Raw genomic sequence first — 27,086 nt, forward strand, 5'->3', positions numbered from 1 at the left:
TCTTGCTGCCTTTCCAGTAATGCTAACAAAATTCAGTTGCTGGAAACCACAGGAGGGGAGAGGGCTCTTGTGCTCAGATTCTTCTTGTGGGTTTTCCCAGGCATCTGGCTGGCCACTGTGAGAACAAGCTGAACTACATGGGCCACCATCCTTGGCTGGTGATGATGGAAGAGATGGTCCTCACCACCAAACTCCACTCCTTCCATAGGACTGTTTTCAGCTGAAAAGCAGAAGCAGAGCAGCAGAGGAGATGGTGCTTATGAAGAGGCTGGCAGCATACATGTCAAGTGGGAAGGAGGAACAGTTGTGCACGCAAACACACACACTCTCTCTCTCTCTCTAGATGAGCCACACCCCCTCCCCAATTCTCAGCTTTTATTTGGAGGAAAAACCCCAACCCAAGTCTCTAGCCCTTGTAGAATGCAAGTTATGAGACACACATTGTGTATTCACCAAATTTGTTTTGGGGGAAACTAGGCTATACCTGCCTGTCTGCATTTTTAGTCAATGAGTGAAGTCTGAGCAATGCCTGACATTTAGGAAAGCAGCTAATTAGACAAAGAGAAGGCTAGAGTGGAACACCCGTTGTCCAGACTCTAGAGAAGGAACTTCCTGGTTTGTTTTTAAGCCTTCTGTGCTGGTGGTGAAGTGATTGCCACCCCACGGAAAACAACTGAGGGTTTCAGTTGTGACTGGAAAGATGTCTAGATGCCAGAGCTATGCATAGATGGGCAGCAGGTCTACCCACTAAGAAACTATGTAAGAGGTAGATCTGGAATACAAGTTTCTCAAAGGCCATGTTTAGCCAGGCCTTGGCACTGCCCATTCACCAGATACACTGCTCTCTGGTGCTTATTATTATGTATGGATGTCTGTATATTTACCTATTTGCAATATATACTTAGCCCCCACCCCCGGGCCGGCGGGGAGGGGAGATCCTGTGGGTGCTCATAGCTGGCAGTCCAGATTGGTGAGGCCTGGCAGGCCAGCTTTGACCAGCAGTCAGGAATTCCCCACCCTTGTCTTGCCCAACAGATCCATAGAGCACTGCAGGCTTAGGAACCCTGGGGGGAAACAGCAATGCTAAGAGTTCTTGAAACCACCAGTTGATCTACTCTGAGTAGGGCTAGCATAAAATGCCTCTCAAAGATGTTGATAATAGACAATTGCATAATACTGCACATTTCTAAAATGTTTGAACTAACAGATGATAAACGTGTTTTGTATTCCCTGGCACAGCTGATTTTCTCACTCATTTGAGGTCCAAGAATCCCCAAGTGCGAAACAGGCTAGTAGCAAATAGGTGTAAAATTGTGTAAATGTGAATCATGTGCTAGGATCAGGGTTACGACCCAAACTGGGGGTTTCTGAAGCTGGCATAGGAGTAACCACATGACCCAGACAATCCACATAATTAGTGCTTTCACATTTTATCAGAGTGATGTAGGAGCCTGGCCATGGGAAGGCATCTTCTTGTTAGCTACTGCATCACAAAATAAATTAACTGGGCCCCAGTGGCATGACGGCATTCTTAATCACATCAGGCTGGAATCTAGACATCTTGGCTTAGCTGCACATCAGCACATAGCCAACACGCAATTGTCTCATGATTTGGTGCAGCTTATGAAGGTTGGCTGAGCGCTGGCATTCGGCCAGTATTTAACAATTCCTTCCAGCATTTTTAAGCGGGCGCAGACAGAGCCCAAGAGCACTAATCCATGTTGTTCACAGCAAGAGCTGTTGTAGAGGAGTCAAAGCTGTCACCACCCTCAAGGCTCCTTCCTACAGAATCCCCCCCACCACAGAACTTGTATTGTTCTTTGCTCTCTTAATTACAGCCCTGTTGCCAAACTTACCGTTACCTTTAGTGACAGTTCCGTACTTCTCCTTTTGTGCTTAAAAGGAAGAAGAATAAGTCCTTACTCTCTTCTGCCAGCAGGATTGTTTTGGCATTTCCTTGCAACAGAATTTGTTTAAAGTGCATTTAAAAGGAACGGAACAGACAACTTACTACTAGACCCTGGACCTGATGGGGCAGTTGGAAACAAGCAATGTGAACTACAGAAAAGAAATGATCTAGACAGAACCTACTTCAAACTCCATCTCATTATAGTCTTTATAAGCTGACCCAATTTTTTTGAACATTTCAGGTCAGAAGGACTGGGCATCCCAGGGTAGGCGATTCAGCCATGCCATTAAGCACAGCAAACTCTCATGGCAACCTCTCTTGCCAACCTCTGACAGACTGAAATAAGCAGATGGCATAAATTATCCTTGAGTGCCAGTCTCCTCCTCCATCTCTCTCATTTTTACATTACCATTTTTAGAAAGCTTCAAAAATGTATTTTCCAATGAAGTTCAAAGTTCCAAACTAAACAAAGGGGAGATACTAATAGTTTCAGCTGACTGTTTTTGATGCAAAGTTGTTTTAACTCGTGTAGAAATGTTTCAACTCGTGTGTAGAAACTGGATCAGGAAATTGGCACCTTTTATACTCTATGGGAAACGTAGCTTCATGGGCCAAATCAGACCTCCTGGTGGGCCAGGATTTGTTTGCAAGCCAGAAGTTCTCCACCCGTGTTTTGTAGAGAAGCGACCAGAAAAATCTGCTCTAAAAGGGCATCACTCAGCCAGAACAATAATTTGACAATATTTAGCTCAGCAACTTAGGCTATTATTACATTTGATTTTGGAAAGTTTTCAGATGAAGAATCACCATAGCAGCTGAAACCAACTTTAATGCAATTGTGGGTAAATTGGTAATACAAATCCAAGTTTGTGCACAGCAAACCATGGCAATTTAAATTTCATTTCTCTCTTTACAACAGCAAAGTTCAGGTCTAAATCTGGTTTCACAATTCATGGGAATGTCGAGCAAGTTCCATTGCCTTTGTTGGATTATTAATAATTTCCTTATATTCTTCAAGATTTCTGCCTTTTATATCTTTAGTAAGTTGAGTTAATCTAGAAATCATTCTTTTTAGGAGCTTTCATCTATAGGGGTAAAAAGCAGCCAGAAGGATACAATCTCTGGTAAGGAACTATCTGAATTCTTTTTAAAAAAAATACATTTATTAATAGAAGAAATATCTGAATTCTTCTGAGTTACTTATTTTTGTGCTTGCACTTGCTACAACACAAATTTGTGGAGCTGAATGACAAAGCTGAAACAGCAGGTGAATAAAACACATAGCTTATAGGTTTGTGTGTGTCTGAAATTAGCAGTTTGTTAACAATTGTTAAGAGTTGAGACAATAAGCAGAGCCCACTCTAACTTCAGTGGTTATAAAACCAGCACAAGACCTTAACAGTGCCAGGATTTCCATGTTTGGTACCATTAGACCAGGGGTCAGCAACCGTTTCCAGCTGTGGGCCGGTCCACTGTCCCTCAGACCATGTGGTGGGCCGGACTATATTTATTTTTTTGTTGGGGGGGATGAACAAATTCCTATGCCCCACAAATAACCGAGAGATGCATTTTAAATAAAAGCACATATTCTACTCATGTAAAAACACCAGGCAGGCCCCACAAATAACCCAGAGATGCATTTTAAATAAAAGGACACATTCTACTCATGTAAAAACATGCTGATTCCCGGACTGTCTGCGGGCCAGATTGAGAAGGCGATTGGGCCGCATCCGGCCCCCAGGCCTTAGGTTGCCTACCCCTGCATTAGATCAACAGTTACTCTACATTAGCATTCTTTCTCATGGCAAAGTGCTAGCCAGATTCATCAAGGGGTAGTTTTTCCTGAAAGATGGTTTAAGCAAAATAAGCATTCCTCAGCACCTTGTAGTTCGGGGTATACCGATGCTGAACAGAAAGGTTCTAGTTTTTGCTTTCATGGCAAGCAGTTCATTCTAGTCTTACTACTAGCTAGTGAAAGGTACCAGAAAGGCAATGGCCCAGTGACAAAGTGAATCTTTTGCACACAATTCGTTTCAGGTTGAGCCCCCATGCTAGTGTTGGTGGGAGCAATCCCATCTGAAATTCTGGAGAGCAACTGCCAGTCAGAGTAGATAATACTGACCTTGATGGACCAGTCTGACTCAGTATGAGGCAACTTCTCCGTATTCACCTACTGGTCATCATGGCATTTGTGTCAATTTGCTCTAAAGGTTAATGGTGTTATGTGAAAAACATGAGGTTTACACTCAGGTAAGTAAGTAAAGAATTGCAGCTGGGAGTTTGCAGTCTCCTCTTATATTAAATTTTAAGACTCTGGCTACATGTAGACTTTGTGACTTCAACATCAAGCCAGCTCACCCCTCATTTTGCTCATAATCCAGCCTCTGTGATTACTAGTCAATCCAGTTTAATGGGTTTGCCTTCACAGAGGCATTTCTACAAATCTGTTCAACTGGACTGCAAAATTCTATAGATTTTGCATTCCTATGAACGTTTCATAGGATTTTCATGCCTGTTCCTTCAATGGAGTGTTCTCCAAAAATATTTCATCAACCTTGGTCCTTGCTGGTGATCTGTTTCTATACTTCATCATGCCCAGGAAAAAACCTAGAGGAACAAACTTTCAAGCTACATTTTGAAGCATGATACAGTTATTTGTGAAACAAAAGGTATGGCATGAAAACTAAGGAAAATTGTGTTTTGGCATGTATGGTTTTGAATTTTTCTCTGTTTTTTTTTATCTCTTTGTAAACCACTCTGAGGTTTTTTACAATCAAGCAGTGTATAAATGTTATGAAATAAATTAAATGTAATAAAAATCCAATTAGCAGGTCAACAAGTACATAACAATATTGCTTTATTCAAGTATCAATTTTTCTTCTGTACTTTTACTTATCAGTGAACATGAGGTCCAAAAGTAATTTAACTACTTTGAATTACTGTTGTAATCCTTAAAAAGTCGATATGATACAAGAAAAATATAAATCTGACTGCACAGTTATACATACGGCATGGCTATACAGCCTGTGTTTTCATTACACAGTTGCATCCCCAACTATTGTTTAAGGCTGCATTCCATGTATGCAAACTTACTTCTGGTGTATTGATTGATAAGGAACAACAGAAGGCCTGTGGGGGGTCATACAGTTTTCGGTATGTACATATGGTTAATGCCACAGGTAACAAAGGAAAGTAAATTTAATTTAAATGGTAGTTCTAAGAAATATGACTAATTCAATGATACAGTGATTACATTATTTCCTGTTGCTCTCAACCAGTTATTATTAAAGTTATGCATTATCAGTCACATATCACACTATGTGTTACTTAGAAATGCATAGGCATACAGTATAAATGTTGCTTTTCCTATAGGAGGAAATTATGGAAAGGCAGTTGTCAAAGAACAAAAACATTAAGATTTGAACATGTATTAAACAGGGTCACTGTGTGGTGTCATTGTACGCATGCAGGAAATACAAAAAACAATGAACACAGGCTGGTTTACCAGGAGTCCAGCTTCACTGGGGAAGCTTCACACACCTCCAAGGATGTGTGCAAAGAGTCAGGATTAGCTGTTCATAAATAATATAGTTGGGTATGTGTGTAATTTTAATATTTAGTCCTCTCTACTGGAAGTTGACTTTAATTTAGAATGGAAATTCTCCATCATGCATTTACTGAGGAAACACAAGGTGTGTGAACTAAAATCAACAAGTGGAACAACTTTACAAAATATTTTTGAGACACTTTCACTGTGGGCATGAAGTAGTATGGCCTGTTTGGAAGTATAAAAGAAAATTATTCTGAGATTTACTCATAAATTATGAGTGCGCAGACCAATAATAAATACACTTACTACTGGTTTATAAACTAATTAAAGTGCACTTCTGAGAAAATGTGGGTGTGAGGAGGTGGTTTATGGATGATGGAACTACTGGGTTTTCTGTTGTCTCACCCACATCGACACTCAGCCTTGCAGAGAGGAGAGTAATTACCGTATTTTTTGCACCATAACACTCACTTTTTTCCTCCTAGAAAGTAAGGGGAAATGTCTGTGCGTGTTATGGAGGGAACGCCTACGGGTGGCATGCCTACGGATTTTCCTCCTCTAAAAACTACGTGCGTGTTATGGTCGGGTGCGTGTTATAGAGCGAAAAATACGGTAATTATAGTTGTGTGATTGAGAAAGAAAAGAGACATATACAGTATTTCAAACTATATGCATACCAGCATTTCCAGTTTCCCCATAGCAACCATGGAACACCATTCAAGAAAACTGAAGGGCATTTTCCAAAAGTTGTAAGGTCCAGTAAAATCCATCCAGTAGAATCCAGTGACTAGTACTTGCTGGGAAAAACAGGTAGAAGTTGACTTACTTGAATGCTCTTCTTTAAAACAAAACTCCCTTGTGTGGAGAATGGCTCAGTTCAGCTTTCTCCCTGGCATGTTATCTTTTTCTGTGTGGAGCTGTATTGAAACATAGGAACACCTATCTGCATCCTGGAACACACTATAATCTGGGTATAAACCAGTGGAGAAGGAAAGCGCCTATTTCTTTTTAAATATTTAAAGACCAAAGTTTAACCTTTGTGAAAATGTCCAATTCAACATTATTACTAGAAAATAGGAAAATAACTCTACAGTATAAAGTTTATAAAAGAAACTACACATCATTCTTCAGTAAGATAAGTTTTCTTTTATTCTTCTAATTCAATGTATTATAGGGCATCTTATACTTTACTAGGTTGTTTTACATTGGATTAGATTGCTAAATCCTCCTTCCCCAGGAATACTATAAAAGTTGCATACCAAGCAAAAATCCAGCTTTTCCCATGGATGCCTAAGCACACTTATTAGGGGAAGACGTCTAACTCTGCATAAATATGTTTAGGAGAGCACCCCCCCATGTTTTAAAAGTGCACTAATTTTCAGCTGACATAATGCCGGAGGCAATAAATAAAGCCTAAATTACTATGTAAATAACTAAAAATAATAATTTGGGGGCACCTACCGTCAAGGCTTAACAGACTGTGACAGGAGTGGGTTCCAGTGCCAAAAAAGGGGGTGGGTGGGCCACACGCCGCAATAAAACCTCTTCTAGAGCAATCCTACTCAGAAGTAAACCCCACTGAATTCAATGGAGCTTACTCGCAGATACGTGGAGGAGCTTGCAGCCCTAGTCCTTGAGACTCCGGGTGTGCGAGCGTCAGGTGAGCTTAATCCCCTGGCAGAGCAGCGCGGCTGCTACCTCTCAGGTGTCGGCGAGGTAAAGGAACCAGGAGCAGCTTCCGCCCTCCAAGGCGCGGGGATAAAAATGCCGCCTCCTTCTGCCCCTTTCTCCCCTCACATCCACGAGACTTCCCTCCTCCCCCGCGGGACGGACACCGGGTTCAACCGCTCGGCGGCCCCGCCTCGTCTGTGATCTCAGTAGGGGGAGAAAGAGAGGCGGAAAGAAGCCTCCTCCCGGCCGGGCAAAGCCCAACCCGAGCCCTGCCTGGGGCCTGGTAGCTTCGCTTCGCCTTGCGCCTCCCCCGCCCGCCCGCCCGCCTCCCTCACACGCTCCGCTTTCTTTTTCCTCCTCACAGGCACTTCCTGCGCGGGGCCGGGCCGGGCCCAGTCGGGTGGAGAGGGGGAGACTGCTGCTGCTGCTGCCGCCTCGGCGGAGTTAAAAAGGTATTGGGGAAGGGAAGGGACAGGCGGGTGTCCGTTGACGTTCCGAGGGCCTCTGCCGTGAGGGCTCGAGGTGTCGGCAGTTGGTCGCGGGGGGGGGGCGGAGGGGTCCCCGAAGAAGCCGCCCGTCAGGGAAGCGGGCGGGCGGGAGTGGCTCCCCGAGCGAACTGGCGCCTGAAGCGGGGGGGGGGAGGCTTCCACCGAGGGGTCCCTCCCAGGCCGCCGCTCACGGGCGCTCAGAGGGGATTAGTCGGCGGCGGCCGTTGCTGCTGCTGCTGCTCCTCGCATTGCTGGAGGGTGAAGTCATCGTGGCCATTGTCTCCCCTCAGCTCCCCGGCTGGGCCGCCAGAGGGGGGAGGCCAGCAACCAGCCGTGGGGCCCGCCTTGTTCTCCGAAGCCGCCGGGTAAATTCTCTTTCCCACCCCACCCCCGGGGGGGGGCAGTACTGGACAGACTTTGAAACCCTCATCTACTCCGCGGGCAAAGTCCGAGGAGAAACTCGGGGTGGGGTTCGGGGGGTGGAAACTCCATATTCGATCGCTTCCACACCCCAATAAGTTGTGTTTTTTTTTCTGAGGGAAGGACTTTGGAAAAACGCCCTCTCGTTTCTCTCATACAGCTTCGGAGCGTCTCTATTTGCACTTCCTTCTTGTAAAACAAAGGTACATTCTCCGCCTTGGGGTGGGGTGGGGGGCGGAATCTGTGGAAAAAATAGTAATTTTTATTAAAGACCCCTTTTAGAAGTTGTGACATAGAACCGTTTTCTGTCAGAAATGGGGCTTTCTGTAAAACCGAAAGCGTTAGAAAGACACAGTAACACACGCACAGCCGAAACTACGAGGAAGTTCACTCCCAGGGGAGGGGGAAATTTTCCACATCCACTCCAAATTGGGGCGAGACTAGCTAACTTTTGTCCTATAAAGGCTGCAGTGCTGCTACTGCTGCTGCTGCTACTTCTTCCCTTTCCCCTCGGATTACAGTTTATTGGGAATGTGGATATTCCGTCGTCCTCCCCTATCCTGCCTTTTGGGGCGGTTGAATAAGCTGGGTAGCCTTAAATGTAATCTCTTTAAAGAAGCTTGTGTTCAAAGGGCAGTCTGACATATTTAAATACTTTATTGAACTGTACAGTATTTCTCAGTGGAGGAGTATTTAAAAAACGAAAAAGGCAACTACAATGCAACTCACGCTGTAGGTGGTCACTGGCATTTCACTACTTATGCCAGGAACTCCTTTGAGGCTGACTTGGGTGATACCAGTGTCTGAAAAGTTTTTAATGAATAACAGCACAGCTTAGTAGCTTGCAGAAGTGGGATCCTTTTCATACAAGTGGACATGGGAGCTTTAACAATAAGCCCTGAGAGCTACATAGGCATCAGAAGTACATCTAAAAAGCTTAGGTCTAATGAAAGGAGAGCTGTTGCTGATCAAATGAACTGCAGCGAGAGTTCAATATGAAGTAATGTGGAATTTCCCCATAGTATTTCACCGGCAACCACAACTGTACTGCCTGAGGGATCTTTTTGCTAGTTTCTTGGTTTGAAACCAAAACTTCAGAGTGTGCTTTCAGTGCCCAGATTGGAATGCTGCTGATTGTAAGAGTGTGGGGGAGAACTGACAATAGTATAACTTCTACCACAATCCACCTTTATTTCCACTTGGTGGACACAGAATTTGCTAATGTAAAACATTTTTTTTAGGCACTGGTGTGTCACATCAGTGCAGTTAAAGTCACTGAGAGTTGCACAAAGGTCAGAGGGGACTGTGGAATTGTAGGACTGAATGTGCTAATCTTACATAGCCCCAGAACCTTGTTGAAGTTCTGTTAGTCTCTCTTTAAAATAAAAACTGTTGTTTTTAAAAAGTGCAAGTAGAAGGACTGGTATTTGAGTTTTTACTTTTACCCACTATAAAGTATTTAGTGTTCATGATAAGCAGATTCTGACTAAACAGATTAACTGTCTTAATTAACATGTTAAGAAAGATGGAATAGTGAATGAGAACACTTCATTCAGTCACTATTTCAGTGAATTTGTCCAAACTAACAGGCTTAGTTTAGAAGTCCAGCTTTAGTCTTACGAATTTGAAATAAATTAAAATGAATGATCATAGGCACTGGCATTTGAAGGGGAAGGGATATAGCTCAGTAGTAGAGGACCTGATTTGCATATAGAAGGCCCCAGGTTCAATTCCTGCATCTCCAGGTAGGGTTAGGGGAGACCTCTGCCTAAAATGCAGAAGAGCTGCAGCCAGTCAGTGTGGATAATAGAGCTAGATATACCAAAGTTTGGCATAATAAAAGGCAGCTCAGTGTTGTCTACACCCTGAGGTTTTAGGCAGCAGTTTTAATAGCTCTGCCTGGAGATGCTAGTGATTGAACCTGGGGCCTGCTGCATGCAAATAAGATGCTCGGCCACTGAGCTATAACTTTTCTCTTTTAAATACTAGGTTGAAAACAGAGAGAGGTCTATGATCACTGGTCATCAGTTCAGATTCATAAAAGTAAAGTTAGAATTCTGAACTAAGCCTGTTAAGATAGATTTACTTAAACAGTGAAAGAACAAAGTGTTCTCATTAGCTATTCACTGTACTCCTCGAATTATTTTTTGCATCACTGTTGTCTGCTTGCATTTCTTTTGTCAAAGTTCATGTTCCCTTTTGTTCTCATTTGGAGGGGGGCTTCCATTTTCTGAAGAAAGTCTTCTTGCCTCTTAAAAGCTTCATTGACTCTGCTCATTAATTATGGTGACATACCTTTGGCCTTGATGGTGCCTTTCCTTGTTTGCGGTACTTGTAGCTTGAATAACCCTAGGTGCTCTGGAAAGATGTGATGATCTTCACTTTTCCTTTCAACTTCCTTTTTACCAATCCTCTTTTTTAAAGAAGTTTCCTCTTTTGAAGTCAGCTGTGACTGTTGGATTTTTTTGGCAATTGTCCACTTACATATATATAGAATTTGAAAGCACTGTGTAGTTGCTGTGGCCAGTTGGTTTGACAACACCTATTGCATTAAGTCTTGAGCACTACGTAAAAGTCCAGGCTTGTTGCCCCTCTGGTTCATTCGATGACCGACTATTTTAGGTACAGTCATTTTTGACAATGGAGTGTGTCTCCAGGGGTAAGTAAAGTCAAACTTCTGGACAATCACCGCACCTGCTACGGCTGCAGAGACTGGTGACTTAAAACTGCTGCCTCACACATTGTTTTTGCTGCACTAGTGACCTCTACAGGGCCCCCTCTCAGCATTGTGGATGTGTCACATGCTGACAGCTTCTGGGTACTACTCTTCTGCTGACACCCCATACACCCCACATTACACCTAAACACACATTTAGGGATCTAGAAATTCTACCTCTTTGTCATAAGTGGTACATGCATGTATCCAGTCTTTAGAAGGGTAATTGAAGTTTCCTGTTACTACAGCAAGGTCGTCTTTTAGGGACGTTCTTGATTTATTAGCCACCTGAAGATCATTGTGGGCATTTTGGTCAGGGTTATCATAGTACGTCCCCAGTATTGAATCACACTTTTGCCCTTGGTATTGCTACCCATATTGGTTCTGTGAAGGTGGCCACCCTTTTTGGGGATATCTAGCTTGGTCTCCTTGATGTATAAAATTACACCATCTCCAGTCCACCCTTCCCTTCCTTCCTATGGAATTTGCATCTACTGCTTAAGACATTTTTTGTGTATTGTTAGAGGGGATTCCTTCAATTGTTCATGGCTTAATGCTGTTTTCTCCTTTTGTTTGTATTTCAGCTCTTAAGTTCCACTTTCACTTAGTTGCCAAAAGATATAATGGACTAATTCAACAGATGACAGCATTACAAGATTGAGCATGATCTTTAAGGTTCCCCGGCTTAATATGTACATCTGACTGGCACATGGAGGTTGATTTCCTCCAAGAAGGTAATGACTCTTGAGTTGCATTGTATATATCACTCCATTTTTCCATAAATTAATAAATTTTATTTTCTGTATTGAAAACACATAAACTGTGTTAAATAAATGCCAAGCTTTGCAGCTATATCTTGACATGTATCATTCTTTTGAGATACGATTCCTATTTAAGATATGATTCCTAAGCTACCTGCATTTTGTTCTTTTTCTAGCTGTTCTGCTTTCTTTCACTTTTAACTTCTCAAGACCAAAAACCTCTTATGTCTTTATAGCTCAGTTTTTGCACAGCATTAATGCAATAAACATAATTCCTTAAATTGCAAGTTGCAAGATAAATATGTAAGCCGCTACCTTTTCAAGACTTTTGCTAAATCTGTCATTAGGCAATCTGACCTGGCATAGAATTATTTTATGACCTACAAATGGAACATTCTTAACATGAAGCAAAACCATGTGGCATATATCACCAAAAGGAAATATTGTATGGATATAGAAGTCTCTCCCATCCAGTATTCTGTGTCCTTACTTATGGCAGTGTCAGATTCTGCTGTAGAAGGCGGAAAGTCCTGTGCACATAGGTGAAAGAAAACAAAACTGAATTCACTCTTAGCCTTGTGTAGCCACAACCCTGGAAATGTAAGATGCTTGCAAATCAGTCTAATTTTTAATAAAAATATTTAAATACACAATTCTGTCTTGTAAGTAACTTAGTAGGGGCTTTAATAACACCTTTTCATATGGTGGATTTATTTGCTTCCTTGTGTTTGTGTAACTTCCTTCCCTGGAGAAAAGATACTGTCCTGAAGAGATCCTCAGCAAAAAGACTGGATGACTTCCTTTATGATTTGGGAAATGGCAGCAGAGCCTAGGACTTGTCGTTCGAATCCCCGCGTCGGGGTGAGCCCCCATTACTTGGTCCCTGCTCTTGCCAACCTAGCAGTTCGAAAGCATGTTAAAGTGCAAGTAGATAAATAGGTACCGTTCCGGCGGGAAGATAAACAGTGTTTCGTGTGCTGCTCCGGTTCGCCAGAAGCAGCTTAGTCATGCTGGCCGCATGACCCGGAAGCTGTACGCCGGCTCCCTCGGCCAATAAAGTGAGATGAGCGCCACAACCCCAGAGTCGGCCACAACTGGACCTAATGGCTAGGGTCCCTTTACCTTTACTTGTTAATCATATTTAACTTCCGTGTACATTTCCATAGGGAAAATTTCTAGATAGCAGCTTATTTTATCTACATAGCATAGAGCTATTCTACCAAATTCTTCCTACCTTTTTGGCAGGTATAACACAACGTAAGCCTGCCTTTTTAAAAACTGTCATTATTATGGCCACCTTGCTCCTGTTTCATCCCTTCAATAATTGTACATTTAAAGGATGTGCCCTGGAGGCTGCTTTGGAGAGAAAAGGGGTTGCTTTTCTGAAATAGACACTGCACAGTAAAAGCTACATGTCACAGTAGAAATGTGATGGCAGTATTTTGAGTTGAATGCACCCAGGTTAGATGATATAAATTCCTACCTCCATTTTATCACAACAATAGAAGTACAGTAACTTCATTTATTTTACACTAGAAAAAACTGAGGCATTCAGATATTTAAAAATTACTCTAGCCTAATGTATTGGACAACCAACAGACAAAATTGTCTAGAATTTTTAAAAATAAACTTATTTTGGATTTAGTTCACCTTTTTGTTTCAAGAACAAAGCAGTGTTAGAAACAGATACGAAAGCTAGGGGCTAAATAGCACCTTAAACCTAAGTTATGGGTGCAACAATGGAATGTCTAGGCACACTTTTTTATAACAAGAATACGAAGCTGAAAATGAACAAACTGCAGCTTAAATATTATGTTCATTTTTCACATGGTCTGGACTCTGGTCCTTCCCCTGCCCCGCCCCCCTGATATTCTTTAGAGGGTCTCCAGTCTTCAGAGAGTAGCTGGAAGTGGGGAGGCAGAAAAAGGTCCTCCTTTCCTTCCACTCTGCAGTTTTAATCTATGCTTTTTAGCATATCAGTAATTATCTTAGCTTATTAAAAAATTGTTTCTTGCATCCAGTTATATTATTCAGTTTTGCTTTAACAATTATCACTACTCTCGCAGTAAAAATGGCTTTGTATTTCATTGTTTATGCTCTGAGAGTCACTGCACTTTAAGTGAAATATTTTGCCTTTCCCTAACCCCATAAGGATGCTTCAGTTGTTTATTTTTATTATGCTTGTATTTACATATGAACTACTATTATTGAGGGAAGTCTCTGGAATGGTGTTTTTCTCTTTTTATAGACACTGAAGGCTGTAATCCTATACACTTACCTGGGAGTAACTTGGTGGGACTTAAATTTCGAGTAGACATGTATAGGGTTGTCATGCAAACTTGCTTGACTAATTGATATCCATAAGGACTCATTGGCAAGTCCTTAATGTCATAGAGGTTATTTTTTCCAGATGTTGTACAAAGACCTTGGCGTTCATGTGGCGTTCATGTCCCTAATGACCCTGTAATGAATTGTGAAATTACATGTATGCTTCTAATGGCCATGTGTATAGTACTGTTTCTGTACCATCTTATCTTGGAATATAATGTGCTTATGGGGGGGCAGGGGGATCATTGGGGGAAGGAAGAAGCAACTTTGGGAGGAAGCTCTACATAAATGAAATGTTGCATGGAGGACGCTGCACATTCTGGAAACAGGGTGGATTGGTTTTTAAATCAAGTTTTCCATTTTGAAATTTAACATTTCCTGAACAAACATCTTGGTTAGCTTGTGTTCTTGATATGGCATTTTATTTAATTTTTGGAGCCTCTAGAGAACATGTTGGGCAGTCAAACAAATATAGCAAGTTAATAAATATGGTTGCTATAGCAATTAAAATATATAGAGCTTTTATACAACCCAGGAACATAACCCGAACCTTCAGTCATGTAGTTTGCACACACTGCAGAATTATATTTGCTTAGAGGCAGGCAGATTTTGGTTTGGCTGTCTTTGTGCAGGAATATTAGGCAAAATTATTTAGTTAAAGATTGGGCCCAGAACTTTTTCATAAGCCATATCAGTTACTGTACAAACTGCCATTACTTCATGAGTTGGGAAGTAAATGTTCATTCTTTCTGGTTAGTAGAATCAAACAACAAATTGCAGAGATTAGCTAGTTGAAGGACCTAAAATAAGAATACAGTTGTTCAATGGATTATTCTAGAAATATATGGATGGTATCTCCTGGATCCCAGCACCTGTTACTATTTGCTAATCAGTGGGTCCTATATGAAGCCCACAGTAATACCATACAAAAATTTGGCTCATTTATGCATGTGCTAGTGTGGTTCTGTTAATTGTTGATTTTAAATATTTACCCATGATGCCGTATGTTCAAAAGTTTTGGAAATGGGAGTTCCAAACTTGAATCTCCAAGGGCTTACTGAGTCTAAATATTAAGCAAATTTTACATTTTCATCAATATCTCTTTTCACTTGAGTTTTTTAACACATTTAGTATCAGTGTGTTTATATTATCAAAACCCAGAAAGTCCCCTAAAGCTGCTAGGAAAATCATGAATAAAATATTTAACTGTAGGAAGCATATATCCTTACAATAATTGATACTGTGTTGCTGTTGCCCTGCAAAAAAGTTGCAAAAAAGTTTTTAGTTTTTAGTTCAAAAAATTTCAAATGCCTTGAATAGACTGGGATCTGACTTGGGATAGTTAGATTATTTAGACATTTAGTTTTACTATTCCATCCCATTTCCAGAAATGGGCTGGAGATATGGATATGCAGGCATGCACAAGGGTAGGCAGGCTGTGATTCCTAGGAACCTAAAATATTAAACTGTATGTTTGAAACTGCAACTTTACTGTTATTGTATCAGTTCATTATGTTAAAACAATTTTATGGAAAAAATGTCCTTTTAGAAATGGAACATTTTTTAAAATGGAAAAATATAGTAGTAGAAAACTTCCTACGGAACATTTTTCACCCCATATTACTACATGTTGGTCATAGGTTCCAAGGCATTTTGGGCTTCAGAATTTCATGCTGCTTCTGCTTTGCTCTGATCCCCCAATAGGCCATTTATCCCTTCCAAAAGGTTTGAGCCTTTAGCCATTAATTTACTCCATTTATCAGCTGCTTAATAACAAAGTTTCTCTTGGATGTTGTATATATTTGAAACATTCAGGTAAAATTTAAAACCAGTCAATGGCAACACAAATACACCATAAAACAGAACTTCAGCAGCAATCATAACATAGAGAGCCATAAGAAGAATACTTCTAGAACAGGAGTAGGGAACCTCAGGCCCAGGAGTCAAATGCAGCCCCCTAGCCTCTGTTTGCACTTGGGAATCTCCCCAGGCCACACCTTTTACCATCCCTACTTAATACCCTCAAGTGGTTCCTTCTCAAGGTGGACGATAGCGAAGGGCATAAGTTGTGTGTAGAAACTAGCCTACTGTACAGAGGTAAAATTTACACTTGTTGTCCACCCACATTCACCTCTGGCCCCATCCACCAGTGGCATGTAGGCACTGGAAAGTTGCCTAGAACAGTGCTGCCCTTAAGCTGAAAAAGGTTCCCCACCCCTATCCAGGAGCATCTGTGTTATCTAGGAGGTTACCTTCTATGCAGGTTGTGTAGCTACTTTGGGGGCTTTTGATGAACTGGAAGTCTTTGGAATAAATGAATAATGTTTTGTATCATTTGGTCTAGTATTTTTAGGTGAGCTATGTATTTATAGCTTCCTTGGCTCTGTCTCCTGCCATGTTGCCAACATCCATGGAGCTGATGCACCCATTGACTGCCTCAATGGTAGTCACTTTATAATGTCAATAATGCATTGTAATTACTAGTGTTATACATGTGAGGATTTAAGTAGGTACTAAAATAGTGTTCAAAGTTCAGCGATCACACATAACCCAATATACACTTCTTAAAAGATTAAAGGAATTTGTATGAACTGGTGGATGACATTCCCTTCCTATTCCTTAGGACTTTCCAGAGTGGCACCAATTGTTTCCAGATAAACTGGAATCCACTTATTTAAAAAGATTTAACTTCAGAGCAAAAATATAAAAAAAGGAAATGTATATCTTCCAGTAATAGAAATTGAATTGTAGCAAAGTTTTATTCACTTTGGGCAAACTAGTATTGGCTACTTCTTCCTTAACTTTTCCATATTAGCAACTAGATATTTTTAGTTGTTAGCTTAGCAGCATATATTTGACTCTAGAAGTAATTCTGTTCTACTGACTTGCTTATATTCTTTCTCATGTTCAACACTTGAAGATGAAATTTATAGCACTTCCCATAATAAAATCATTTATTTTCATGGCTGAATCACATGCTTTCCAGTGCATGTGTTTTAACTTTAACAGTTGTTTTTGTAGTCTGAACCATTTCCTGTTATTCAGCTATTACACTGCCAAAAGCAGAAACCAGCTATTTTTCAGCCATTTTTAAATATATTACAAGTAGTTATAAAGGTCTGTTGATTGTGGGGAATATTTCTGTACCTTTTTTATTTTCCAATTTTCAAATTCTAAAAGCACTGGAGCTATGAACCTACCACTCTGAAAATGGTGAGATGAGTGCAAGTAAGGAGGCCTGATCTTTGTTCATCCTTAAGTATTCATTTAACTCCTGGGCTATGAATCTCCTTTATTGGTTCTGCCAGCAGTGTGTCTCAAATTTTAGATACTTTCTTCTAGAAGCTATTCATGCGTGAATAGTTGCATAGTTTTGTGTACATAGTCACAGGCAACAACAGGCTATCTCTGGATTCGGGCATTAGTCCTGTACGACATTAGAAGAGAACAGGATATTACTCACCAGCTTCAAAAGTCATGCACCATAAAATATATAAGAACAAAGTAGCAGTTTAAAATATCCTGGTAGATAATTATCTCTTTGTATTGTGATCCCATTTCATGTTTCAGACGGTCCTTTTTCTCAGAGAGCCTTAGCACAATTGTTTGGCTTTAGTAATAAATAAATACTTGCAAAGCATCTTATAATGTTTTCTGGTAGATTATTTCTTTTTTAATCTAATACTGTTTTCTGATAGTGTTAACAGATTTGTGCTCTGGAGATTTAAACGGATTATGGATGGTCAAAGACCACTGCCACATCTCCCAGACATCTCTTTACCTTGGCCCTTGACACCTTCTCTCTGAATTGTAATTCGTTATTTTAAAATATTGTAACTTTAAATTATTGCAACCAACCCTAGAACCTCATGTTGAAGGGCAAGTAAGAAATCTAACAATTTGCATCAAACTTTAAAGAAGACTATTAAAAAAGGCACATTAAATATAATTTCATATCATGTCAGCTGTAATGTTCAAATACAAATGGCAGAAATGGTTAATCAGTTTCTATATCTTGTACTACATAAGCAGAGGCATAGCCAGCAATGGGACACAACTACCCATGACTTCCTCACTCTATTTAATTGGATACTTTAAAAAATGATTGGACTTAGTTAGTCTATGGAGAGGTAACTTTTTTCAGTCTCACAGCCACATTCAAGATTGGTCAGTCCTCTGTGAACAGCATTCCAGCAGTCATAATGGCCAAAGTGGCCATCAAACATATTGTGTGTGTGTACAAACGTACACACAGAGTGCACATATCTTATACACACAAACACACTCACCACAAACACATGCTGGGACAAGCCATGCTCATTCTCCTCATAGCACTGGGCTGGATTTGGAGATTTAAGCCCCTCCTTTCAGCCCAGCCTCGCTATGGAGCAAGTTCCTCATCACAGCACTAAGCTAGCTGGGAGAGGTTTATGTCTTCACAGGCCCCAGAACTGTAATGGGCTGAATACTTTCCCTCCTTCCCTGCTGTGTGAGATTTCCTCCACCAGGCATTCCTGGGAGTGCCTTTGCACCCACTGTTAACTCGCATAGGATGAGGAAACAATCTCAATTAACTTGTGTGGCACGGGTGGGTGAAAAATCCCCCTGGCCTAGTGCCCTAATGCTGAGTAAAATGAGGGTTTGGGCACCATTTAAAATGGCTTTGTGTGCCTGACCTGGGCTGTGGTTGTTACCCCTGATATAGTTGAATTGCTGAAGAGGTTTCCTGTTTAGTCCTTTAAAACAAGCCTGAATCAACAATTCATGAATATATATTTTTAAATCGACAGTCAAGCTAACTCTTCTAGAAATTACACATATATGCACTTTGTTAGCTACCCGAATTTATGGAAAGCTGAGATGGAAATGTTTAAAATGGTTTCTAATTATACAAAACAATTTCCCCTGGAAAGTTCTTTTTCTGTTTTTCAGCATAAGGTAAAGGTAAAGGGACCCCTGACCATTAGGTCCAGTCGTGACCGACTCTGGGGTTGTGGTGCTCATCTCGCTTTATTGGCCGAGGGAGCCGGCGTACAGCTTCCGGGTCATGTGGCCAGCATGACTAAGCTGCTTCTGGCGAACCAGAGCAGCGCACGGAAACGCCGTTTACCTTCCCGCCGGAGCGGTACCTATTTATCTACTTGCACCTTTTGTCCTTTCGAACTGCTAGGTTGGCAAGAGCAGGGACCGAGCAACAGGAGTTCACCCCGTCGCGGGGATTCGAACCGCCGACCTTCTGATCGGCAAGTCCTAGGCTCTGTGGTTTAACCCACAGCACCACCCGCGTCCCTGTTTTTCAGCATACCTAAGTGGTTTAAAGCTTGCAATGAAGATGTATGATATCCAGTTTTTACCTATAGTGTTGTAGGTTCTTATATATAATTCCCCAGGAAAATAGGAAATCCAAAACAGGACTTGCTCAAATTGTGGAAAAAAACCAGTTCTTCACACACAAAATCATTTAGATGCTTTCTCCTCTTCTTTGCTTTTTTTTGAAAAAGTGCACTTTATCCCTTTCTTTTTATGAGACTGCATTTAATTTTATTGTGTTAAAAATGTGTATGCTTGCTAGCTATTTACCCTCTCTATTGAGATAGTTTTATGAAATGCAAGCAGTTCGAAGACAAGATTGCTAATATGGCCTACATTTTACCCGTTTACTGGAAGTAATTTCTCAATAACGAATATTTTCTTGGTAAGACTTGCTGTATCTTTCAAACATGAAGAATTGGCAGGTTCTTCCAAAACCTTAAAAGCTGTTAGGCACTCGCATCTTTTTGGAAATGTGAAGAGGGTTAAGATTAGCAGAAAATGAAAGGACTGACTCTTCTGTTGACTCAACTGTCTTTCACTTTGAAATACAGTAAATATGATCTTTGCACCAAGCATAACTCCAAGGACAGCATGGGTACAGACCCATCAAGGGAGACTGTGCAAGGGCAGGGGAGTAACAATGTGCTTGTCACAATGCAGAGTGATAGTTGCCCAGCAAATGGTAGTTATCCAGGGGATGCACCAACACCAGCATTATGTGTTTGACAAACAAAATTAATTGTAACTGTAGAAGAAGAGTTTGGATTTGATATCCCGCTTTATCACTACCCTAAGGAGTCTCAAAGCGGCTAACATTCTCCTTTCCCTTCCTCCCCCACAACAAACACTCTGTGAGGTGAGTGGGGCTGAGAGACTTCAAAGAAGTGTGACTGGCCCAAGGTCACCCAGGAGCTGCATGTGGAGGAGTGGAGACGCGAACCCGGTTCCCCAGATTACGAGTCCACTGCTCTTAACCACTACACCACACTGGCTACATTAGACTACATTAACTGTGTGTGAGAGAGAATATATTATTACAAAGTGAATGGAATAAATTGTAGGCTCCTGAGAGTCGGGCAATTCACTGGCTCTGTCTCCTGCAGGGTTAGCAAAAACAAACTTTCTTTACCCAAGCTGTATGTTGCAGCTTTATTCAGCTCACTTTACTCAGCAGGAGAGACCCCCAAAATAAATTAATTGTAGCTATTGATTGTATACTACCTACAGTAGTAATGACCAGAGGTGTATGCATTACCAGACAACAGTGGCAGCGTTCACATCAATCAGTGTTTGGTCATACACGGAATCCTAATGAAAGTGCTTGACAACGTTTGAAATCCTGTGCTCATTCTTTAATACATCATAAGTTAACACACACATTGTTTTTTGTGTTCTCTGAGTTTATGGCCTCTCAGTTAAAACCTATAAAAATACTGTTCAGGGTAAAGATTAAATTCAGCAAACATAGTATAGAAAATATAAGCTAAGGGTGTGGTGATTTCAGTATTGACTTCCAAATATGTAGTAACTTTTATGGTGACCTTCTGAAGATTGTTCAAAATTTTCCATGTTGAAAACCTGTTTTCATTCAGCCATTTTCTAGTGCTGCTTAGTTTACATTTTAAAAATTTTCAACAAATCAGCTAGAATGTGATATCTACTATTTAGCTCAGTTAAATATCAACAAGGTGTTCTTCTATCTCTCCCCATCCTTGGGTTTAAAATGTATATTTCACAAATTAGGTGGGGCTGTTTTCTCAGTTTCTCTTCCCCTTTCTGTGCTAATTTTCTTTTCTGTATGAAGTTGAATAATGCCTTTTGTCTCCTGTACTCTTGTATTCCCTGATGCTTAAATTGATTTGGAGTCCTAGTTTCCTGCCTGGAATATGCAGGTGCTGAAACTAGCAAGGTTAAAAGTTTCAGTTAAGTTCCACCCCCCCCCCAAAAAAAATATCCTACATTCCTTTGAGGCTCTGTAGCAGTTTGTCTGCAATTTGGAAGTCTTAATCCACTCTGGAGGGGCACCTTTGTATATAAATTTCATCCACTTCAGCCAAAGGGGGGGGGAGGACTATGGCCATTTTATAGATTCCACATTATAGTGAATGGGAAAACACAGAAGTTCATTTCATTCAGAGTGGCTCAGAAGCTGAACTACAGAACAAAGTGTGACTCAAAAAAATATCAGACTACAAATGCAGGTGCTGATATATAGGGCAAATCTTTGAAGCCCTTGCACACACCCTAATATCTACTGCTACCCCTGCCTTTTCCTGGCCTTTTGACCCTCTGTAAAAACTATGTTTCCCCCCCTATCTATACCCAGGTGCCCACATGTCTATTTTAAGAGATCATTTCATGCGTCAGCCAAAGTGGACTCCAGATTGTAAAAGCTTTTGTTATACTGTACTAAAATTTGCTACTCTTTATGGTGCCCTGACTCTTAATGTTTTTATTGTTCATGCCAGTGTTATAGTTGGGCAGCATTTAAAAGCTTCTAGGTTTCGGAGCTGTGGCCTATTTCTGCAGGATATATGATGGTGTGGGGGAGGGAGATTCATATTTCACATCATGGAAATAGGTGCAAATTAAATTTTAATATGTGCTAGTTCATACTATATTGTATGAAGTAATAAAGAAAAGTGAGCCTATTGGAATTGCTAACAACAACAACAACAACGGCTAGTTGATGATGCATAAATAGTGGAACTTTCCCTGCTAAGTGCCTTGAAGGATTGTTAATCACAGTTCATGTAAATCATGTTTCATATTTGCATGCATTGTAAAACATTTATTTCATTTTTGCTGAAGCATTAAAAGTGAAAACAAATGCTGTATCTGTAGTAATGCTAATGCCAACAATAACTTTGATACATACATTTACTTTACTAATTTTGTACATCGTTTACCGTACATTTCCAGCCACATTTATTCATTTCAGCTCAATTATTAGATATGGGGGTGGACAGTTAGATGGAATAACTTGGGAAAGGAAATATCAATACTTAAGAGGGGCTTATTTAAAAAAAAAATGTTCTAGGCCTATGCCCTATTAAAGTAATTTACAACACTCCTGTTCAACTGCTTTTACAGAAAGAAAAAATGAAAGTCAGACTTTAAATGTACAGCCAGCTAATTAAAAGTTTTAAATATATGCTTCTGCTTTAAGTAAAGTATGTTTCTGTATCAGCTGGGAATGAGCTCTCTGAGAGGAAGTGTGAAGTTGCCGAATAATTAGTGATGACTGGCAAATGAACTTGTCTAACAGCAACTTCTCAGCTCCTTTGTAGCTGTTGCCTAAGGAATATATAGCACATTGGTGAACCATAGAATAATTTGAGAGAGAGAATTTGGGCCAAGTCCCAATTTAGATTTCTCTGGGCCTTTCCCACTGCAGCACTTTTATTTGGAAAATGCCACTACCAGACCATTTGTTAGTGACAACTGATCTCTTAATAAGAAACTCAATTTTCTTCAGATTTTAAACATTACTTTCCAATGATTTAACAGAATTTTAAAATGTTAATATGTATGACAACACACCATGTGGGTTTGAGTACAGTCTTTCTGGTATTACCAGCCCACTTCAACTGCTTGAAGAATTTCTTTCCATTACCATGTATTCCTCAAATATACAAAGGTAACTTGGGTTGTTGCTATGGCAGCTGTTAGCCTTGAGAATAAAAACGTGGGAACTGTGTTTGTCCAAGGCATAAATTCTCCTTTTTAACTAACAATAACAAATTTGTATCATTGTGCACAAAAGTCAACCAAGCTAAAGAGATAATCAAAACAACAAACAAAGCACTGTGCTCTAAATTTATAGTATTTAATTTTGCATTACAGTCATTCCTCGGTTTAAATATGATTCGGGATGAATATTCTCGGGTTGCGCTCCGCAGCGACCCGGAAGTAACGGAGCACGTTACTTCCAGGTTTCGCCGCTCTCACATGTGCAGATGCTCAAAATGATGTCACGCGCATGCGCGGAAGTGGCGACCTGCGGACGCAGGTTGCGTTCGCTTCAGGATGCGAACGGGGCTCCGGAATAGATCCCGTTCACATCCAGAGGTACCACTGTATTTTTATTCTGAACTGCTAGACCTTAGTCACTTTAGTTACAGGAGTGTTTCTTTCCTAGGATGTACCCCTTTTCCTTCAACCCCCTAAACCAGAGCTTTCCAAACTTTACATGTTGGTGACACACTTTTTAGACATGCATCATTTTGCGACACAGTAATTTAGTTTTACTAGCAAACTGAAGGTTAAACTAACCCCTTTCCAGTCCTGGGAGGAGCGTGGGGAACGTTCATACTATACACCTAACACTGCAGCCAACACACTAACATGTCACAACACACAGTTTGGAAAGCTGTGCCCTAAGCTGAATCTTCTGTTGCATTCCAACTGTCAATATGCTCTCAGAAGTCCATGGCTTAGTCCTACATCAGGAAAGAAGCATTATCATCATTCATTGCAGGGTGTTGGACTAGCTGACTCTTGGGGTCCCTTCCAACTCTTAAGATTCTATGATCTTGATGTTCTATTATGGTCACAGCCAGTGCTATTTTTTGGAAAAAGAGGTGCTGGAACTCACCATGAACGCCTCTTTTGCTCTTTCAGTGGCAACGGTGTTTACCTGAGAGGTGCTGGAATTGAGTTCTGGTGAGTTCTGACTCAAAAAAGCCCTGGTCATAGCTGTTGTAAAGAAATGCCTCCATTCTTTCCTAATAACCAGCATTTTGTCTTCTGATTCCTGTTCAGTTATATGAGTGTTGTTGATTATGTGGCCAAAACGGTAATGTTTAAGAGGGAAGTATTGGAAAATATGAAGCTGTGTGTCTTCTGCTTTTTGGATTGCAAGTTTTTATTTGATAGAGTTATATACCATTTTATACCAAGAAAGTGTCTTAAGGGGGTTACAAAAGTAACAAATATATTTATAAACAATGAAACTGAAGAACTAGAATACAAAATAAAATAATAACTTTTCCCCCTAAAGCAAAACATAGTAGTACTTTTTTTGGAAACAATTTCACTCTTATTACCAAGGGACATATTTACTCATAATAAGCAAAACTCATCCCAGTAATACATGCATATTCACCTCCAGATTCTATTTTAAATGTATTCTCAATTTCCCTTCTACAGAAATACAAATAATGTACTACCACCTACCCATCCGTATCACTCGTCCCATTTCACTTCCACAACTCACACACATCCATCATTAAAAATACATTATCCACTCCGTTACTCCAATATCTCCCTCTCATTCGCCACATTGCTGTGACCAATCATTCTACTGTGTCTGCTAAAAATGTATGCAGAATCACCAGGAGTTGACTATGCACTGTCAGAACTGTAAACTATCAAAAGAAATGCATAGCAATCTGGCTCTCACCCATTTTGTTATTTCTCACCCAAGGATAGGTGGAACTGCACACACCCTTCCCTGGTACTCCTTCCTCTCACCAAAGAATAACCCCAGACATTTTCTACCCACATCACAGACACACCACAGAAAATAGAAACCCAACCAGCAGGAGGGCACCCTTGTTGCAACCCCAAATGCACAGGCCAAAGGGGAGAGTTCTCTTTCGGTGTCTCCCTATCAGGAGTGCCCTGCCAGTGACACCCACTGCAGCTTGCCTGTGCTGGTTTTGTAACTGGATGTCCATTATTAGCTACAGCTGGTTCTACTCACTTTCTCCATGGTCCTGCCTGAACAAGACGACACTCAGGGTCAGTTGGGCTATCTAACGGGGGAGTATGGTTGTTCTTATTTTTCTCCTTTGCTCTTTATCAGCTTTATCAATAACAGTATCTCCCTTGTAAGAGTTCAATAAAATACTGGATTTAAATGCATCTATAACTTGGGAGGATTGTCAGTGTGATTAACAATCATTTTCCAGTTCTCCCCCCCCCCCTTTTGTGCACTTCTACCACCTGTATAGGATATCGCCTTTTGGCATATTCAGCATTTGTGTCCCTTTGTCTTACATTCCCCCCCCCCAACTCAAAGCATATTAAGCTGCTACGATAATAAAAGGATTCTAGCTTGCCATGAAGTTATGTTGCTTTTTTTCCTTAGTTCTTAAATAATGCATCAATTTCACCAGAATGGAAAACTCCCAAGGAATTCTCCTTGTTAGATTATTTCTTTTTGTTGTATATATCTCATTAAACTGTAGTATAATCATTAAACTGTAAAAAAAAAAGGTCCACCCCTTGATTATATCTTGCTAATTGACAGAAGTGCACAGGTGGCTGAAGCAAACAAGGTGGAGGTTTAGTTGATGAGGTAGCTGTAATAGGAGTTAGCAGAGTAATACAAGTCCTCTGAAAACAACAAAGAACCTGAATATATGTGATGCTAATCTGTCTCTTGTCTTTCCCTTTCATTTGTAGAATTGCTGTGAAGAGTTTCCTGGAATTGTATGTTGTGAAGAATTTTGTATGTGAAGAAGACAGACCCGACCATGTATAACATGACTTAGCCCCCTCCCCAACATGACCTCTAAGTTTGCTGCTTCTCAATAGGCATTTTTTCCTTAAAGTGATCAGTGTTGTACACATGCTTTGATCCATTTCTGATGAATGTTTTAGCCATGAGTTTACATCGGCAAATGGGATCTGATAGAGACTTGCAATCTTCTGCCTCCTCTGTAAGCTTGCCTTCAATTAAAAAGGCACCAAAGAAAAGAAGGATTTCACTGGGGTCTCTCTTTCGAAGAAAAAGGGATACAAAACGCAAGTCCAGAGATATAAACGGAGGTGTGGATGGCATTGCAAGTATTGAAAGCATACATTCGGAAATGTGTATGGACAAGAACTCTATTTTCTCTGCCTATATGTCTTCTGACAATGGAACAACCATCATCAGCAAACAGAGCGGAGACTTCATGGAGTGTCCCTTGTGCCTTTTGCGACACTCCAAGGAGAGGTTTCCGGAAATAATGACTTGTCACCATAGATCTTGTGTGGATTGCTTACGTCAGTATCTCCGGATAGAAATCTCTGAGAGCAGAGTTAATATCAGCTGTCCAGAGTGCTCTGAGCGATTCAATCCCCATGATATTCGATTGATATTAAATGATGACATATTGATGGAAAAATATGAAGAATTTATGCTTAGAAGATGGCTTGTGGCAGACCCTGATTGTAGGTGGTGTCCTGCTCCTGATTGTGGGTAAGTTATTATCTCCAGCCCCCCCCTTCCTACCCATTCTAATGAAGCACATGGATCTTGTCATCATTCTGAAATATATTATTCAGCTCATTAAATTGCTCTAATTGTCTACTAATTTGTAACTATTTAAACATTTGAAGTTTTGTGCCTCCCTCATATTGCTCAGGTTGTGCTAAGTAGTCCTTATTGTTTCATGGCATAGATGAAACAAAGTAAAAGAACAGACAGGCAGATTTATTCTGGTAAACACTGTTATTTCACACTGTAGAGTGTTTAAAGGAGTGACTTTAGTTCCTTTAAAATAAAATAGAAATATTTTAATACACTTTGAAAAGAAGCCTAGCAGTTTCTTGAGTGTAAATTGTGAAAGTTTTTATAAAATAAAGAAGTTAACTTTGTAGTTACACATCCTGGCATTGGCAGTTTTAATACCCCAAATATTGGCGGCCAGTAGAAATTCAGTATAAGAGAGCATAAACCAGTTTGTTGTTGCTGCTTGATGCTAGAATACTTTTTCCTAAGCTGCAAATGTTTTAATATTCAAGGAAACACATTTAATTGTCATCATTAAGCCAGAACAAGTGTACCCTTTGTCATATTCTTTCCTTTCCAAGCCCACTACTTGGGAGGAGCAAGAGGGTACTTTTCATTCTAATCACTGTTTTGCTTGGTAAAGCTCCTCTCACCACTCTCCCCGCCTTCGGTTGCCTTGTTCGGTTCCCAGCTCTGGGTTCTCAA

General features: G+C 40.6%; 1 protein-coding gene across 7 annotated transcripts in view; it reads left to right on the plus strand.

The window, feature by feature from the left end:
• Window positions 1–7,235: 7,235 nt before the first annotated feature.
• Window positions 7,236–27,086, plus strand: part of RNF19A (ring finger protein 19A, RBR E3 ubiquitin protein ligase) — a 36,110-nt gene continuing 16,259 nt past the window's right edge. The window contains exons 1-4 of one of the 7 annotated variants that reach the window (XM_053395533.1): window positions 7,240–7,582; window positions 8,157–8,241; window positions 11,339–11,488; window positions 25,568–26,348. In XM_053395533.1, coding sequence (XP_053251508.1) covers window positions 25,753–26,348 — 596 coding nt within the window. In that variant the 5' untranslated portion in view covers window positions 7,240–7,582; window positions 8,157–8,241; window positions 11,339–11,488; window positions 25,568–25,752. Of the gene's footprint in view, window positions 7,583–7,715; window positions 7,984–8,156; window positions 8,242–11,338; window positions 11,489–25,567; window positions 26,349–27,086 lie in introns of those variants that run through there. The other 6 variants (XM_053395532.1, XM_053395535.1, XM_053395536.1 and 3 more) reach the window with 6 other exon arrangements.

The sequence above is a fragment of the Podarcis raffonei genome, chromosome 7 (genome assembly GCF_027172205.1).
Source record: "Podarcis raffonei isolate rPodRaf1 chromosome 7, rPodRaf1.pri, whole genome shotgun sequence".
Classification (NCBI taxonomy): domain Eukaryota; kingdom Metazoa; phylum Chordata; class Lepidosauria; order Squamata; family Lacertidae; genus Podarcis; species Podarcis raffonei.